Below are 17,972 nucleotides of genomic sequence, written 5' to 3'. Positions count from 1 at the left end.
TGTTTTGTCAGAACTTCTTGTCAGACAGTTGAATAGCTTTGAAAAACACCCTCCTTCCATACACACACACACACACACACCCCTTTCTAACATCAGAAATGGGGCACTGTGTCCAACATTTTCTGTAATTCCCCCAAACTGACAATTTGGCACTTCACACTGTATTTGGCCAGCTGTGCAGAGGTGTGAAAATGAACTTCTCTCTCAAGCTCTCTTATGTCTTTCGTCACACAACTATTTCTGTCCCGTTTCATGTGAACAACAAAGTGCAACACTATGAATATCTTCCAGAAGAGACAGTCTGGAAAGATGCACCATCATATTTAAACAATATCACATCTTCCCCCTCAGTTTGACGGGTCAGCTTTTCACACCATCTTTGTGTGTGTCCATTCAAATCAGGTATAAATACTAGGTCAAACAACATATTGTATGAACTGCTCATTTTCAAGCATAACACGAGCCTCACATGCAACAGTTCCAAGGCAATAATTCCAAGTTTGTGGAACATTATATGCAATACATGGGTTAAATGCTTTGTTTCTCTCCACCAAAATCTTCAAAAATCTTTAGATCCACAGGAAAAAGTCTGCTCAATATCCAGTAACGCTGGAGACAAAGACTGTCTGAGATGATGGGTGTGCAGACGGCAGCCCTGCCAGTCATGTTGACAGCACCAGTCAGGGAAAAGGAAGCAGATCAATATCTATCAGTTCTCACTGAACCACCAGGTGATCGCTCCCTCATCTCTGCTGAAGCACAAATTACACAGAAACAGTAGCTTTGAGCTTTTGGGGCCTCGACCAAAATGGACATAGATTTTTGGGGTTTACGTGTTTTCTTAGCTGCTTCAATCTCTTTTGACACTTTTTAATGTGGAGAAGTTCACACACGCACACACAGAGGCAGACTCGCACTCTGGATTTGCCATACTGGTTTATCAACTAGACAAAGCTGCTGTCTCTCCACCTGTCGTCTCAGTGCTGCTATCCATTACCCTGCATCAGTGGATGTTTAATGGATTTGCAAGGAGAATGTGCAAAAAAGGCCAATTTAATGCTCAGGGAAGAAGACAAACAAACTTAACTTGTTGTCAGATGTGAAAAGTGTGCTAGGTCTGCAACACCCACAGGGCAGATCAGGCAGTTCAATACAGGTTGATTCATTATTGATTCACTAAGTTATTTGTTGACCTGTCTTCTAAGCAAGACAGCAAACTAATCTCAGCATTTAGTTTACGGCAGCAATGATAAATTATGTATGTATAAATAATATATTCAGGCATCAACAGTGATGTTTTGCAAACATATGGTAATTGTAACTGATTAGATGATATTTCATCATTTTTACAATCTTGTCTTTGTAGTTATATTTATGGAGCGTTCAGTAATTTGTGTTATCGTTTACTTAATTTATATGATAGAGTGCACAATATACCATATGAAATATATCTGCAATAATAAACATTATGCTGTTAAATGTACAAATCATGTACATTGTGTAAGGTTGGCCAAGCAGCTAATGATCAAAAAGCTATTCTGTGACAGTGAAGCTGAATTTTATTGTTTGTATTGTTTCTAATATTGGCAAAGGATTAGAAAGTCAGTACAGTTGCATACAGTTGAATAGTTGAATCAGCACCTTTCTAAGGAGGATTTATTGCAGGATTCTTGTGTTAGACTGCATTAGCTTTAACGAGGTGGACCTAATAAACTGGAGGGTATATTCTGTATCAGTGTTTCATTGTACCTATGTTATGTAACTCATATTTGTGAATCTTAAAGCCAATTAAATAAATGTATCTCCGTCTTATGCATGGAAAAGACTGAAGTTCTGGACACTCATGTTCTTCCTCCACTTCTCTCGTGTTGCAGGGTCATCGGGACTCTCTCCCTGTGGTCCACCAGGCAGTGCGGCGGCGTTTCTCTGGCCCGCTGCTGCTGCCTCCACTGTGGAGACGACACTCCTGTCAGGAGCGCCCCTGTGACACCCGGCGACTGTCTGCAGCACACGGCCTGCCGCTGGACAAACTAGAGGTGTTGTACAGCAGGGCGCTGGCCAGCCACGATGAGCACCGGTGAGTAACACATACATATTTCTGTCTTTATTTTTTCCTTAAGCTGCTGTATAAGCTCCCTCAGGAGCTCATGTGCTTTAGTGGAGGGGGTTACTGGGGAGGGGGTGGCAACAGATGTTTGTTTATGTGGGAGATGGTTGTTTATTTTGCTTCATGATGTACATCATGTATTTAATGAACGCCACTGTCTGTTATCTTTACAGTCTTTACTGTCTGCTGTCTTTTGGAAGATGTGAGTGTGTTTCTCTGGGGGGCTGAGCAATCAGGGGCCCATGTACTTCGCCCATATGGAGACTAAAGAAAAAAAAGTGTTGTTTTTTTTCGTTTCCTCAGGCTAAATTGGCCACATGTGCTCAGAAGGCATAACAGGTTGTGAGGTGGAGAGCTGGTGGACCCTGAGTTATTTTTAAATAGGCCGACCTCTGCTAACCTGAGTATAAATGTGTTTTTGGATGCAACCTTGATGTGGTGTGTAGTTGAGGCAAACTGGTCATCTGTCTTTTAATATTATGCTTTGATGGAGTTTAATTGGTGAGTGAGGGTCGGTCCCAGTGGTGTAACTAGTGGCTGGAAGACACATTTTAAAAAGGAGATTAAAAGTCTTTGTTGCTTTGGTTTTCAGTATGATTCCTTTTTTGAATGAAAACTGCTTTACATCATTGTTTTTGTGCTTTTCTTTTTAAAAGCACAGATTGGTATAAATCCTGTACATGTGGAGATTTAGCGTTGTTGGTTCTTATGCTTATGTAATAGCGATTGCACCACTTCACAGTACAGTAGGTTTCTGTGAAAGTATGCTGTGAAAAGTTTATCTTGGATGTTTTTTTGTTTTTTTGGTTGTTCTAATTTATCTTGGGTGTGTTAATCTGGTGTGTGCAGGATATTTGGTTGATCAGTCAAGTGAAAATCCAATAATAACAATTTATTGTTTCTGACCAGAGAGGACCTCTTTTTCTTTCTTTCTTTCTTTCTTTCTTTCTTTATTTCTTTCTGTGTGTCTCCTTCTCTAAGGACAGTGGACAGAGTTGCCTCAGCTCATTAGCTCTCAGTCTCTTTGCTGTATCTCAGTGTTCGGTTCATTCCAGGTGGACACCGGGGAAACAGCACAGTTTCTGTCTGATCAGCTGAAACTTTTTGACCGACAGTGAAGGCAACAGCTCTACACAGACACACACACGATGAAGTGTGGTTTTTGTGGTTTCAGGTGACAATGAAAGCCCTCTTCTTTTTAAAAAATGCCGGGTAATTGCAGCAACAGGAGGAGGTTACTGTAAGGTCATAGGTGTGTATGTGTGTGTGTCTCTTTAGCATCCATACTACTGCATCTATTCTTTCTCTCTGGACATAAACTTTGACCAGTTTCATGCTGAGACATTTAGATACATCATGTATGTGTGTGGTGTCCACACCTTAATGATAGAGGGCTCAACTCTATAACATAATAATGATTTCTTTTTTCAGAGTAAAACCCTCTTTGGATAAACAGCTTGTTAGCTAATGATACAGCCCAGAAATTTCCTTCAGGGTGATAAACAGTGGGTTTGGTGACATCCAGTAATTTAAACTAGCCTATGTTGTTGCTCACTGGCTAATAAAGCAGAATTTATTTGAATATAAGCCATGCAGCCTGGAGCAAGGCCTACATATTGAAAGAGACTCTTTGTGGTTGATTTTCATCTCTTCATTGTTGTTTTTGAGAAGAAATGTGAACAGTCATTTAATACAGAGGCTGTGGTCCAGGGCTGCCCTGACTCCTTGGGCCCCTGGGCCTGTGCCCAGTAGGCCTGTTCTGTGGGCTGTAGGCCACCCATGAAATATAATTTATTGTAGCCTATTAAAGCAGGTTAAAGCAAGCAATTAACAGTCAAGTTAAGTTGTTTAATAATTTTGTGCCCTTGCTGTGACAAAAAAGCTCAGATATATCAAATAATACCATTTATGCACGTTACAGTTAGGGCTACAATTTTCATTGTTGGGGAACATCTGTCTGATTCTTTTAATATTAATTAAGTTATAGTCTACTTGCTGTCATTGCCCTTTAGTGCATGGCAGAAAGTTAAAATACCCTGCATTACCAGCCCCTAATGGGCACACAAGGTTAGCATGACTTTTGATTGGTGGGTTCCACATCCCTCCAACCACAAATGTAGCATTTAAAGTAGTGTTCAGTGTTATGTGGTGCCACTACCTGGAATCAGTTCGGCCAATCCATGGATGGATTACTGCAAAAAGATGCAAAATGGCCAAAAAAAGAGTGAAAATTATGGCCAAACAACTACGAAGATGCACAAGATGACTAACAACATGACTTTCCTTCTGGAGCTGTTGTCTGGTCTACTTCTAATCCCTCCATGCCTGAACTCTCTGGAAAACAGTATCGATACTGAATAAAAATTAAACTGAACTGTCACAAAATTGGGAAAAATACCCATCACAATTTCCTAGAGCTGCTAAGTGATGCCTGCAACTCCCTTGATCTGTCCAAGCAAGTGCCCAAAACCCCGAAGACATTCAGTTTACAGCAAATAAAACAAAATGGAACAAAAACGGAAATATTCACGTTTAAGAAGCTGGAAGAGCCTGAGGAGGATATTTGGCAGTTAAGTTGGATAAATTCAATTTCAATTCAGTTTTATTTGTATAGCGCCAAATCATAATATACATTATCTCGAGGCACTTTACAGGGTAAGGTCACTTTGTTATCGAGAAAAACACAACAGTTCCCACAAAGAGCAAGCGCTTGGCGACAGGGGGGAGGAAGATTTTGGTGGAGAGAAACAAAGCATTTAAACCCATGTATTGCATATAATGCTCCACAAACTTTGAAACTCCCTTTTAACAGGAAGAAACCTCCAACAGAACCGGGCTCAGGGTGGGCGGCCGGCTGCCTCGACCGGTCGGGTCGAATAACGCCAAACATTAGTCAAGCAATGATGTAATGCTGGAGTAAAGAGAGTAAAAGCGACCAACAATTGGTAGTTTGTCTATAAAAAGAGACGGACGCAGAAAGAAGAAAACCTGCCGAGAGGAAAGGTGAACACGCAATTAAAGGAGAGATAAACAGAGCAGAGGGAGGAGGAGGAGAGAGAGGAAGCGAGAGAGGAAGAGAGAGAGGAGGTATCGACCGAGGCGCTGAGTGGTTTCAGCACTCCGGGTTGTGGACAGCAGCTCCATCATGCCGCTCTCCGACCGCTGACGGTGCTCCCCTCAAACCCGCAGCCAGCCTGTTTCTCCACACCTCCCTCTCGCTTCTTTCCAGTTCGCCTCAGTTTGAAACAAGCAAACAACTAAAGTAGAAGATGGAGTGCGCTACGCTGAGCAGAGAAGGTGCGGGGCTCGCCAAGCCGCCCAAACATCTGTGGCGGCAGCCCAGGACTCACATACGGATCAAACAGCGCTTCAACTCGGACACCGAGCGCTACCTGTGCCGCAACCGGACCCTGGAGAAGCTGCGACCCGGGCTGAGGAAACCCCGCATGTCCTGGCCCTCCTCGCTGAAACGGTAAAAGCTTTCCCCCTCTGAAGTATCTAAACTCAACGCAGGTTAAATCGGCTTCAGTGTTCAAGTCAGCTTTCTAAAGCTTCGGGTTTATGGAGAAAAAGTCCAGAACCTGGCCGACCCGAGCAATGATTGTTGACAGCATGACACCATGGCTGTTTCCCCACAAACTCATAATTTCTCATCACATGATATGAAAGACAGATTCCTTTGATAATTCAGTAAAGCAGGGGAGGGGACATTAACCCAAGGTGTGACTGATAAGACTGAAAACATATACTTTAAGTATTTGATCATGACAAGCAGCAAGATAAACACTACAGGAGTATTTTTTTGCTAAAGGCTATGAAAAATAGGATACTGCACCAATATCCACTCATAAAATTGTGTAATTTATCACCACATCTCTGCAGTCCAGCTACATATAGCTTAGGCGGCGCTAACTTCCAGGAGTCAAAACAATGCAATGATTAATGACTGTTTAGATGATGAGTAAGTACAAGGTGTAGCCTGATTCATCAGTCTTTGCTTCATGTGCTAATGATGTGGCTAAAACTCTCTCCTCCCCGTGTGTTGCTTGCTACCAAAACCTCAAAACATTTAATTATGTCAGGGGGTTAGTGAAGCACTGACAGTTAAGATATCACTTCATTATTTGATAGGCTATAACAACTGAGTAATACACTCAGCTGGCAGTTTATGAGGTATACCTAGCTAAAAATAATGCAGTCTAATATAACAGTCCTGCAATAAATCCTCCATCATGAAGGTGATAATGTTCAATTTTAATTGACATTGTTTTAGAGGTGTTGATTCATCTCTGTGTTCATTTTGGAGGCTGCAGCTTGTGCAGTTGTTGAACTGTAATGAATTATACAGAGAGGTGTTTCCGTTATCCAGCCTACCCTCACCGATATAAATGGGGTGGACAAAATAATAGAAACCCCTGTATAAAGCGGTATACTTCAACAGCACCACAAACTGCAGGTTCAGACTATGAAGTTGAATCAGCACCTTTCTAAAACAGTTTCAGCACAAACTGAATATTATAACCCTAACAGCGGTACAGGAGGATTTACTGCAGGACTGTTGGATTAGTGACTGCACTTGTTTTAACTAGGTGTACCGAAGAACCTGCCAATTCGGTGTGCAATTATCAGGATTTTGAAAGAATGCCATTATGTTTAGATCCTCAGTCACTAAATCGTGAGTCGAGTTAAAAAAATAAAATAAAATTTAGAAATAAAATCATTAACATCTACTACAAAATGTTGGCTGTTTTCTATCCAGAGTGGGGATTTCTTCTGAAATGGATCTCTGAAAATAAACAGTTTTAGACCATAAAAGTTGAGAGTTTTACTGGTACACAATACGTAGAGTAAAAATAATGTCAGATAACACTTCAGCTGGTGAGGCATCTGTTCTCCAATGCACACATTTAAAAGGTGTGAATTAGTGTTTCCTGTTCATCATGTTCCCCCTAAATGCTGTTTAAAGTTTAGCTTCCAAGTTCTGTATCTTCATGTTCTAGTGTCTCATTGAAGCTACTGCATGTCCCAGTTTTATTGAATGTCATGATGAAATCCGAGGCGTCATTTTTTGCAGCTGAGATATTGCATCCTTTAGTAAACTGTAGATGCGTTGTTCCTAATTTTATGAGCATTTGTCTATTTGGTGTCCGAGGAAACTTTGATATGTTTGCAAAAATTTCAGAGTGAGTTCAGTGTTTTTGAAGGATGCTACTCTGCACAACAGAGTTTCCACTGATGGACCTGCAGAGCTGCGTGTTGTTGAACAGCTCCTGATTTCCGGTGAGTTCTTGGAGAATTCATTCTGGTCAGTTTGCCTACACTCCAATTAGCCCTCAGTGGACAATGAAAAGCACCGAGATGGTGGTGATTATTGAGGAAATTGTGCATAAATAACCTGTATCCTTGGGAACATTTCATTACTAGATGTGTCTTGTCAACATGGCTGGAGGCTTTATGAGAGATCAGGTTCACATGACTTTTAATTTTCATGCAGTTGTTGGCCCGTTACGTGGTTGTGTGTGACATGGTGGGCAGAGGAAAGCACTAACCTTTCCATTGTTGGGGCGTTTGATTTGCATTCTTGGAATACAATTAACTATGCTATTCCATGCAGTTACCTGTGATTGCAAGTTCAGAAAAAATGCAGTTATGGAATAATTAATTCTCTTAATTGTGGAAACCAATCAGATTTCCATGATGTAAGAAAATGACGACTGTGGTTTTAATCATGTTACTGTGCTGCGGGCCGTTTTGGATTTTAAAAAAACCAAAACAACAATAACACTGTGTGATTGAGTGGGAGTCTCCTGCAGAGGCCGCCTACCTGGGCTTTATGCAGTACTCCTTGCACTTTGAGGGATGATGGAGGAGATGTGAGTGATGGTTTCGCCGACAGTGAACTACTCTGCAAACCTCATCCATCAGGCAGATGAAGGGATCTAACCTCACTGTTTGATTGTGTTGTCTGTTATTCGTGCACATCCAAACATTGTCAGGGGAGAGATTGATGGCTGGCGTTCGTGCCTCACATATTTTACAATTTTCTTTGTTTGTCATGAAAAAAAACCAAAAAAAAAACCTTGCTTTGAGGTTGAGGATGTGCTTTAAACACTGGAGGAGAGAGAGGGAGGAAAATAAAAGAGAGAAAGCTCTAACATTCAAAACTTACTATGGTTACTTGAGTCTTGAAAGATTTATTTTATCAATATTGGTTTTGTGAAAACTCATTTTGTGGGACATTATTACCCAGGTTTCTGTGGGAGATTTAGAGCTATAGTACAGGTTAAACTCTGTCTCACCCTCTCTCTAGAGAAACACTGCTCATCCTCACATTGCATCATCATGTCCACGTGTCCTACAGTACAACACGTTAGCGATAACCCCTGACTTTCCACATTTGAACAGTGTCTGTATGTTTGCCACAAGAGACAAAGAGAAAATGTTGAATAGAAAAGACAGTATTCATCTGTGTGACTGGCTGCAGCAGAGCTGAACAGGCATGAAAACCGCTGTCGCTTCAGCTCGGCTCCCCAGGCGATGCTCGCTGTCAACAAGCAACGCCACGGCTCGCCTCACCTCGGAGGCTCCTCACACACAAGCTGCGGTGCTGTTTTTGTCAACTGATAGTGCAGTGAGAACAATAAGAAGATAATCACCAAAAAATAGTTTCCCTTCTAAGTTTTCTTTTAAAAGGAAGAGCCTTGACACCAGTTAACCATGGACACTGCCACATGGTGTTCATCAGCGCTGAGACCATGGCATTAACATTTGTCTTATACAATACAGTATGTACATGTAGTTTGTATATTGATGCACTTTAGATGGATCTGGGTAATGTTTACATTTGGGGTAACTGACAGTGATATGTTGTGTTTGTCTGACTTGTCTGAACATCCTGCTTAGATCTGCAGGTGGGAGTTTATTTCCATTTAAACAGCTCCTGCGAATGGATTTTGTTGTCCAGCGTGTGTTTTCCATCTTCCTCTGCAACTGACTTGGCAAATCTTCAGTGCATATTGGTCTTGTTAACAAATTTTATTCAGTTTTTTTTTTTGTCCCAATGTGTTTTATCTCATCATCCAGATTGCATCTTTAAGTTAGTCTGAGTGTTTTCTGCGTGACATTTTTGGGTCGGCATATTTTACATCTTTTTACAAGTATAAATATAAACCTGCAAAACGGTTTGTCTGTCTGTTTATTACTTGCCTCATGGGTTCGATGCATTTCCATTTCATGTGGCTACAATGGGAACTGTTAGAATCAGATAAGAATAAAGCTTTGTTTGTGTCACACTCAATGCTTTTGGCTCTTCCGCACACACACAGTATAATCTATCTATGCACAGACGTGTCAGGAGTGGCTGCTAATACAGTTACATTTATGTTCTTTTTCACTTCTCACCCTTAACAGCTGAACTGTCACTAGCCCCCAGCGTTGAATTATCATGAGTGAACACAGTGTTTTTCCTTTGGTGTTCATGTCTGCACACAGGTCATGTACAGAGCTTTTGGTGTTGCTTTAAATGTATGCAAGCAGGTCGCTTCGGGGCTGTGGTTATTTCACACCGATGTGAGATATGGGTCACTTCCTAACATGAATGTCAACACTCAAGAAGATCAGATACGAGCAAAACATTTAAATTAAATTAAATTTAAATGAGCACACAGCCCACCTCATTCATCATGACGAGGTAAAGATGAGAGCTAGAATACGAACCTCAGTATTTGCTGTTTAGACTTAGATTACAGATTAAAAATAAAGAGATGTAAGCTGCATGGGTGAGATGCTCTTTTGTGTCACAGCTTCACTTAGAAGTGAAGTAATTATGATAAAGAGTAAAGAAAAATACAAAATAAAAAAGATTGGAAATTCAAATCCGACTGTCGCCAGTGCAGCCACATCAGTTTGATATGTATCAGAACTCCCAGCTCATGAATAAAGTGCACGAAAAGCATAATAAAAGAGAGGAATTTATATGCAGTGACAGGGAAAATGAGACTCTGGCAGTTAGATGATACAGTATGTGTGTGGAGGTGTGCGTGTGTGTGTCACTGCATGTGTGAAAGCAAATTATAAATAGAAAAAACAAATACAAATAGGTGGTTTGAGTTCATCAGCCTCTGTAGAGTTAGATGGGCATTAAAAAACACTGTTCCAGCTGCACGGCCAAGGCTTCTGTGTGAGCTTGATTCTTCGACTTTATCATGCCATTTCTTTCCTGACACAATCTAGAGTCCTGCCAGCGTGAATGTAGTCTGCGCCACCTGCACGACACCGAGTGATGATGCTGGAAATGCAAACAGATTGAGCCGTAGGTAGGAGTAAGAGCAATGAGTCAGCCAGCTTCGTATCCACCAACGACAACACCACTGGAACTGTGTTTATTCTCTGAATACATCTTTCCTTTTTTCTCCCAGAATGCCTCTGATTGGGTTTCACTCCAGATGACTCAGATCACAGTTAAATATAAATCACCCTCAATCATTCTGAAAAAGACCCAATAAAAAAACATAAATGATTGTGAAGCCACCTCTGATTTGTCATTGCGTCTTTAGTTTCAAAATAAAATGACAATTTAAAAAAAAGATATTGTGAAATGAGTCAGTAGACTACAGTATTTTAATTCAGTATTTGAAGAATAATGAAACATATTATATTGTTAATTATTCGTTTTCTTTCTTTCTTTTTTCTTTCTTTCTTTCTTTCTTTCTTTCTTTCTTTTTCTATACTGCAGCAGAATTCCCTTACTCATCACAAAACTCTTCGCTCCTGACAGTGATAGTTATTACTCGGCGTTCTTTCCTTCGCAGAATGTAAATTCTCCTAATGCTAATTTCCACTTCATTTTATCTGGATCAGCTTCTGCATGTTTATAATGTGTAACCTGGGGCACAGCGACAGGCTCATAAATGTTACAGAACACGTTGGCGAGGCCAACGGCGGCAATGGAGGGGACAGGGGGGAATGGGACGGATTGGGGTGTGGTGGGGGGGCACTATCGAGATAGAAAAACTGAAGGTTATCTAACCAATCTCATGCTAACAGAAGACACAAAGCGTGTCTGGATCGGCAGTTCGCTGCGGGAGGATTAGTGAAAGCTAATGCACTGCTGTTTAATGCGTGTGGCTGCACAAGCTGACCTGCAGGTGTCAGTTGTTGTGTGGATGTTGCTTTTATCAAGTTTCATTACATAACGGCCTTCATTTAACGCCACTGCGACCACTGCAGGAGAGATGGTCCTCCAGTAAAATTAAAGGCTGTTGATGGTTTCTGCCTGTTCGGTGCCCATGAGATTTATGCTCAGATAAAAGCCACTGGGTTGTGGGTCACTTTTTGTTTTATTCCTTTGAAGGAAGAAGAAAGGTTCAGGTACTTCAGTAGACACCTCAAAATAAAAATGTTCTAACCCAAGCTACCATAGAAGCTAATTATTGCAGCTCTTTTATGATTTTAGTGTATTTCTGGTTTCACTTGTACAGAACCTCAAGAGATGCTTTGTATGTCTCTAACAAAATGCCTGGTTAAGGAATCAATATAGAGAGATTTATAGAACTAAACATGTAAATATTGCGGCAGAGCTATGAGTATGTGGCTTTCCCCTCCTTAGTTTCATGTCTGCCTTTTTTTTCAGTACAGCCAGGGATGCCCCACATATCACACTTGATCCTGCCCTGATAACTGGTTTTATAGTCAACAGTGTTTTCAGTGCGAGTCTACCTGCAGTCAGGTACTTCCCTTTGAGAGGACTGAAAAAGAGTTGTGACTGTAAAAGGTGAAGACGAGCTTCTTGTGGCTGCGACATTGATTTATTACCGTTGCAGTTCATTGAAAAGCTGACAGAGGAAACACGAAGCAGCCGGTACCTCTCCTCCACACTGTCAGCCATAGACACTCAAAGTGGTCCACTGAGACGCTGTTTAGTCTCTGAGTTTGCTTTTCATCAGGCTGTTAGCCAGTAACAATTAGTCAGGACACTGGAGACTGCTTTCAGAAGAATGACAGCTGGAGGACAAGCTTAAAACCTCTCAACACTTCTTTTTGGAGAGAGTTCACACTGTGGTAGCAAGATGCCCAGATACTCAGTAATAAGTTTAATTTTTATGTGGTAGATAGGAATATATGGGTTTATGAAGGCTGTCACTATCCAGTGCTTTTATGGTATGAGGTTTTACATATTCACATTTAATTGTTGCAGTCTGTGTCAAAGTACACTATGGTTTCAGTCTCATTGTGTGTTATCTGTTATTAAGTCATACATACAGTTTGTAGGTATTGTATACACCGTGCGTACACAGATAGTACATATACACACAGTACATACATGTACAATTCTGTCAGATATTTGGGAATGAATGAAAAGCAACAGTACTCTGAGTCATCAGGCCCAGACTTCAGGACTGCTGCATTAGAAGAATAACACTGAAAAACATTTCTCCCCATGTAGCAAAGACATGACTGATTTACTTAAAAGGCTTTTGTTGCATTACAATGCCTGGAGAGGTCAGGATGTACCTTTTACTGTATTTGGTCATGAAAATGTAACAGGTCATTAAGTTCCTTCAAACAGACTCATGATGAGTAATAAAAGTAATTTATCCCCTCGAGAAAAGAACATAGCAGCAACTTTGTGCCCCCCCCCACTTGTCTTTGCTGACGACAGAGGAACACGATCATAATGTAAATCAGAGGAGGTTTCATTATTTTCCAAAAATAACAACCAGAAATCTCAACTCACTGAAAAGTATTGGGTTGTTCATTTGCTGACATCTGACAGTAGTCTGATATGACTGATGAAATTCATAAAGACCTTTTTGTTCTTGTCTTTAATCACTACATCCATGTTCTTCCTGCTTTGTATTGCCGTTTATTGTTTGTCATTTTAGGCGTAATGAAATGTCTTTTTTGTGAAAAAGGCCTACGGAGTGAAAAAGCAGCATCTATTGTATGGACTCTCTGCCAACATCCACACAATGCAAACCACCACCACATTTTAACAGCAGCACATTTTACAGATGTGCTACATTAAACCTGTCTGTGATTATGCAAATGAAAGCTAAAATCCGACATCACGATTTACTGTTCACCTAAACTACTGTCTATTACACGTGGAGTGAATGAGTGAACAAGGACACATTTATAAGCTTATAAGCTCTGTATATGAAAAGCAAGATCAAACATTTGTTCTTTGACCTCTGTCTGTTTTACAGTGAACTTCTATAAATGAAACCTCCACTGTTTTCAAACCTGGATTATAACAGCTGCACATGAAGCTAATTTTCTTCCTAACATGACATAGTAGCACCTTAAAGCTTGACCTTAAGTTTAGTTATAGGCTACTTCTTTACTGGCACTAATATAGCTCACACATGTCCAGAGGTTGTGATGTTAAAGTGTGTTCTGCAGTGAGTGCGTCTTCAGCACAGTGCTGTGTGGATCATTTTGAAATGGTAATAGCTGGATGCTCCAAACTTTCATTTGCTGGTTTTTGCAAATAGCTTTTGAAACACAAGTGGCCAAAAGCCTGCATGCTGTTTGTAGACTAATATGACAAAGCCAAACAACCTGCATACAAGCAGTGATTCCTCATTCAAGTTAAGCTTAAGAGATGCAAGGTTTTCAAGGCCATGCATTTCCATTCGTTACACAGGAGCACTCAAGGCTCATCAATGCAAATTTGGGGCACACACTGCAAACACACACATCCTGACCTCAGCCCCTCATGGTCTGAGCTTAGCCCCCGACCTTGTCAACTCCAAGAAACGCCCCTGGCCAAGATAGTAATACAATTACTATCCATGTCCTGATTTTGAGCCAGCTGATTATTTAACAAAGATGGTAAAAAAAAATTAAAACAAGAAAAAAAAAACGTTTATGTTGTTCCCTGCTACTGCTGCAATGCTTTTATCATCCTCATTTCTCTGGACAGTAACTCTAAATTTTTTTAACATACTTTTCACAACATTTTGGGAAATATGCTAATCAGCCCTTTCTGCTAGAATACGATGAGAGCACAGATATCAATCTCATGTCTGTGTGTTAGTTAGTACACAGCTGGAGCCAGGAGGCAATTAGCATAGCTTAGCATAAAGCATAGAAACAGGGGGAAAGAAGAAGTCTGGCAGAATCCAAAGTTCAAAAATCTTCCCACTGAAAGCTGACTGGTTGTCACGATGTACCTTAATTGCTTAATCTGTGCACAAACACTGATGTAAACACAATAATTTCACGTCTTTATGGGAGTCGCTTGCTGTAACGATCAGACAGCCAGCCTCTGTGCTCATGGACAAACTGGCATCAAGAAATACTTAAACTGGTATCTAGCTTCTCATTTCACTTTTTGAAAGGAAGTGGATAAGCATATTTCCCAAAATATAAAAATGCTTCTTTAAAAATGTCTTTTGCGTTTCTTCAGTCATAATTTTAATGTGAACCCTGAAACACTGGTTTGGTTGCTCAGGCCAGTGCAGTGGTCAGAGTGTGACAAACACAGATCAGGCATTTTGTTTTCAACCCTATTACCACGATTTCAATGCGTCAATGTGATTTCCTTCTCCATAATCCATAACAAATGATGTTTATGTCTTCCATTGAGCATTGTACTGTTTTATTTTATAATGACAGCCTGACATAGATTATTAAACTGTTTGTTTAACACTACACACCTAGCTGTGACATAAAGGCAAATCCATTTAAAAAAAAAAAATGTTTGTTTCCTTCTTGCTCCCTGTGCATTTGCCGACGGCTGGTTGTAAGACTCGTATAGAATTGACAATGTTTACTCATTTCCCAGGCCGACAAGGCGCCCATGGCAGAAACGTATCAGGCATCTCTCAGAAACTGCTGTTCCTGCCTGCTTGATAAACTTGTTTGTTGATTTCAATCAGGATGTGATGCTTTGATGGTGCTCTGATGCCCTGTTATGTTTCCATAGAATACATTTGTCACTGCCTTCCTCACTGCAAAAGAAAAATAAATGACACTCTGAAACCTCGGCATGAGGATAGTTTGATATGAATCATCAAAAATGTGAAGATTAAAGTTTTATAAGTAATTTGTGTAGAAAAATGACTCATAGATTGTTCATCCACAGATGCTGCATGCTGACTTCCACTCGCCTTTCAAATAATTACTTTTGAAGCGAAGAGAGGCAACTGTACTTAATTTGATTTGGGAAATTGAAACAAAAATACACAGTAAGGGAACCAGTTGTGCACATACTGTGATATGATACTGTATTTCAATGGATTACACAACAAATTGTTTCCTAAAACCTAAAAGTGGCTCAAGCATAAAATGTATTAAAATTAAAATTTAGAAAATGATCTTGGCTCAAAAGTACACTTACTTTCCTTTAGCTCACAACCAAAATTGGCCCCACTGTAAATAATTACAAAATAATTTTTCCCCTTCAATGGGATGTTTTGCATAATGCTGGGATAGTAGCTCAATAATGGCCTGACCTGACAGACACGAGCTCTTAGGAATGAAGATGTGTGATATTTTGTCATTTTATCCCATGTCGTGTGTCATAGTATAACACAACTGCAGCAGCATCTCTACAGAAAGAGTTTGAGTATTTTGTTTCATTCTCTCACCTGGCCTAAGAAATTCTGCTGTGTTCTGCTACTTTGTTAGCAACATTGTCTTTCAAATGCATTGGCTGACCAGTCAGCCTCACTAAACATGGTGCAGTGTCGCATGATGTATAATGTGAAGAATAAATGAAAATAGCCATAGGCTGTATGGGTCACAGTGGAATGCTTCCCAGCCACTCTGTAACAATTAATTATGGATGCCATGATTGCCAGAAAAATGGGAAATGAAAAATATTAATGAGTCAACAGATGAGATCTGCGATGTGATGAATCTCTTTTATTATCTCTCTGGCGGCGTCCCACTCAGGAGAGGGACGGTAAACTGCATCCAAATGGCACAGGTGGTTCAGTCTTAGCATCAGCCAGCACTGCCACTTCACAACAAGAAAGTCACTGTCAAGTTTGCATGTTCTCCCTTCCCATTTCACACCAAAAGACACATGTTGGCTATTGGGAATATTCCTGTCTTTGAGAGTAAATCAAAATCATAAATCTAAGGATTGTGGGTGATTAAAAGTACAATAATTAAACGTTCCCTGCAGTTGTGAACATAGTGAGTCCTAAGGCAACTTTTTGGTAAGAAATCTCTTTCTGTTTGTGTAAGGGACATTGGCAGGCTTTGGGGAGGGGATGCCTCTAATCTCAATCAAGCTCATTGTTATTATCTGGACAAATCTAAAGGCTGTTTTTCCCCCTTTTTTCCCTGTAAAACTGTGGGTTGTGGGGCGACGTGCCATGTATTTCTGAATAGCACGCAATCACAACAACAAATAGGATTTTTGATCCATCTGGCAGCAACACAGCAGTAGCGCGGTGATTGAGCACTACAGCAGAGGAGTAAAGCACTTCTTGTCCATGTGCATACATTGCCTACTGATTCAGTCAAGGTACAACAGATCAGAGAACTGAATGCAGTTGCTCACGATAAACCTTGATGAATTACAAAACAACACTCAATGAAAACAAGAGAGATTTTTATCCCTGCCCTTGCAATGACCTCACTCTTGTGAGAGGCTGAAGTGCGAGTGCAATTTCATTTGTTTCACTGCTGCTCTAAGTGGAAGGATAGGGGGAAAATTATGTTTTGCCCGTGTTCGTATTTTTTATTTTGTCAAACAATAGAGAGCTCTCAGATGGCACACAACTGTGTCAAAACCCAACAGCTCCCAAACTCACCTCCAACAGTGACATTTCAGGCTAGACTAATCCCCTTTATGATGCGAGGATCGCCTTAGTCCGTTTCATAGCTGTATCCCTGATACTACCATTTATACACTAAGCAACAAGTCATAGATCACTATTTCTCTACTGGCAGACAGAATGTGTTTGAGCTTAGGCAGAAAATGACCAACAAATAAATTTAAAAAATGAATACAGAGGTAAGGTAAAGTAAATAGAAGTACAGTAAAGACAGGGCCTTGTTAAATGTGCATAGGAGACAGTGCATACTAGAGGTTTTCACAGGTCTAAAAGTTTAACCCTGAAGTGGAAAACCTGATTTGTATTTTTGTACAAAAATAGAGTCCCAATCTGAAAGGAGTCTGAGGATAGTGAGACCAGTTCCTAAATAGACCCAAGAATAGTGCCAACAATGGCAGCAGCATAATGCGCCACAGATTAACAGGCAGCTTTGTCAAAAAGAGTAGCTATACCTGGCATTTTTCACACACTTCACTTGCACACTTTTTGTCCTGCAATAATTATGGCATACCACTTGATTTGAGCTTATAGTAATCCCTCAAGACAAAGGTAGCAGCAATGGATAACTACAAACTTTCATTTATTTTGATATGGGAGGTGCCTTTACATACAGAAGAAGATACTGACAGTTATCTGTGCACTGACAGAAACATCTGGTATTGTGAGCTATATCTACAAATTTAAATGAAGCTGCTTCAGAGATACTTACTTCACCTGCTGATTGCAGCCCCCTCCCACACCCCACCTCCCCATGCCCCCCCCCCTCGCCACCTCACATAAAAACAATGAATCTGTAATATCTGTAATTGCTTTAGTTTGACCAGTAATATGAGTAGCAAGGAAAACAGATCCATTCCAGGAGCAAACAGGAGGCAGTAAAAATAATGACTCTGATTCATCACAGCGCTGCACATCTGTTGGCGTGTTGAGTCACGGGGAATCTCGATGCTGATTACTCAGAAACAAGCAGAAAATGGGATTTATCTTCCTGTTCGAGCAGGAAGGCCTGGCTGTCTCTGCAGCAACTGTCGTCTTGCTGACGCTGTTATGAACCTGGTCGTGTTACAGTG

The 17,972-nt window shown here is 40.6% G+C and overlaps 1 protein-coding gene across 3 annotated transcripts in view; it reads left to right on the top strand.

Annotated features, from left to right (window-relative positions):
- The window catches only part of LOC139625958 (3',5'-cyclic-AMP phosphodiesterase 4C-like), a 94,304-nt gene that overhangs the window by 14,811 nt on the left and 61,521 nt on the right, over positions 1-17,972 (top strand). The window contains exon 3 of one of the 3 annotated variants that reach the window (XM_071486055.1): positions 1,875-2,077. In XM_071486055.1, coding sequence (XP_071342156.1) covers positions 1,875-2,077 — 203 coding nt within the window. Of the gene's footprint in view, positions 1-1,874; positions 2,078-3,080; positions 5,580-17,972 lie in introns of those variants that run through there. The other 2 variants (XM_071486056.1, XM_071486058.1) reach the window with 2 other exon arrangements.

The sequence above is a fragment of the Trachinotus anak genome, unplaced genomic scaffold (genome assembly GCF_046630095.1).
Source record: "Trachinotus anak isolate AG129_WGS33_773 ecotype Australia unplaced genomic scaffold, CSIRO_AGI_Tana_v1 ptg000010l, whole genome shotgun sequence".
Classification (NCBI taxonomy): domain Eukaryota; kingdom Metazoa; phylum Chordata; class Actinopteri; order Carangiformes; family Carangidae; genus Trachinotus; species Trachinotus anak.
The sequence above is the reverse complement of the archived record's forward strand: the minus strand, read 5'-3'. Positions and strand labels throughout refer to the sequence as shown.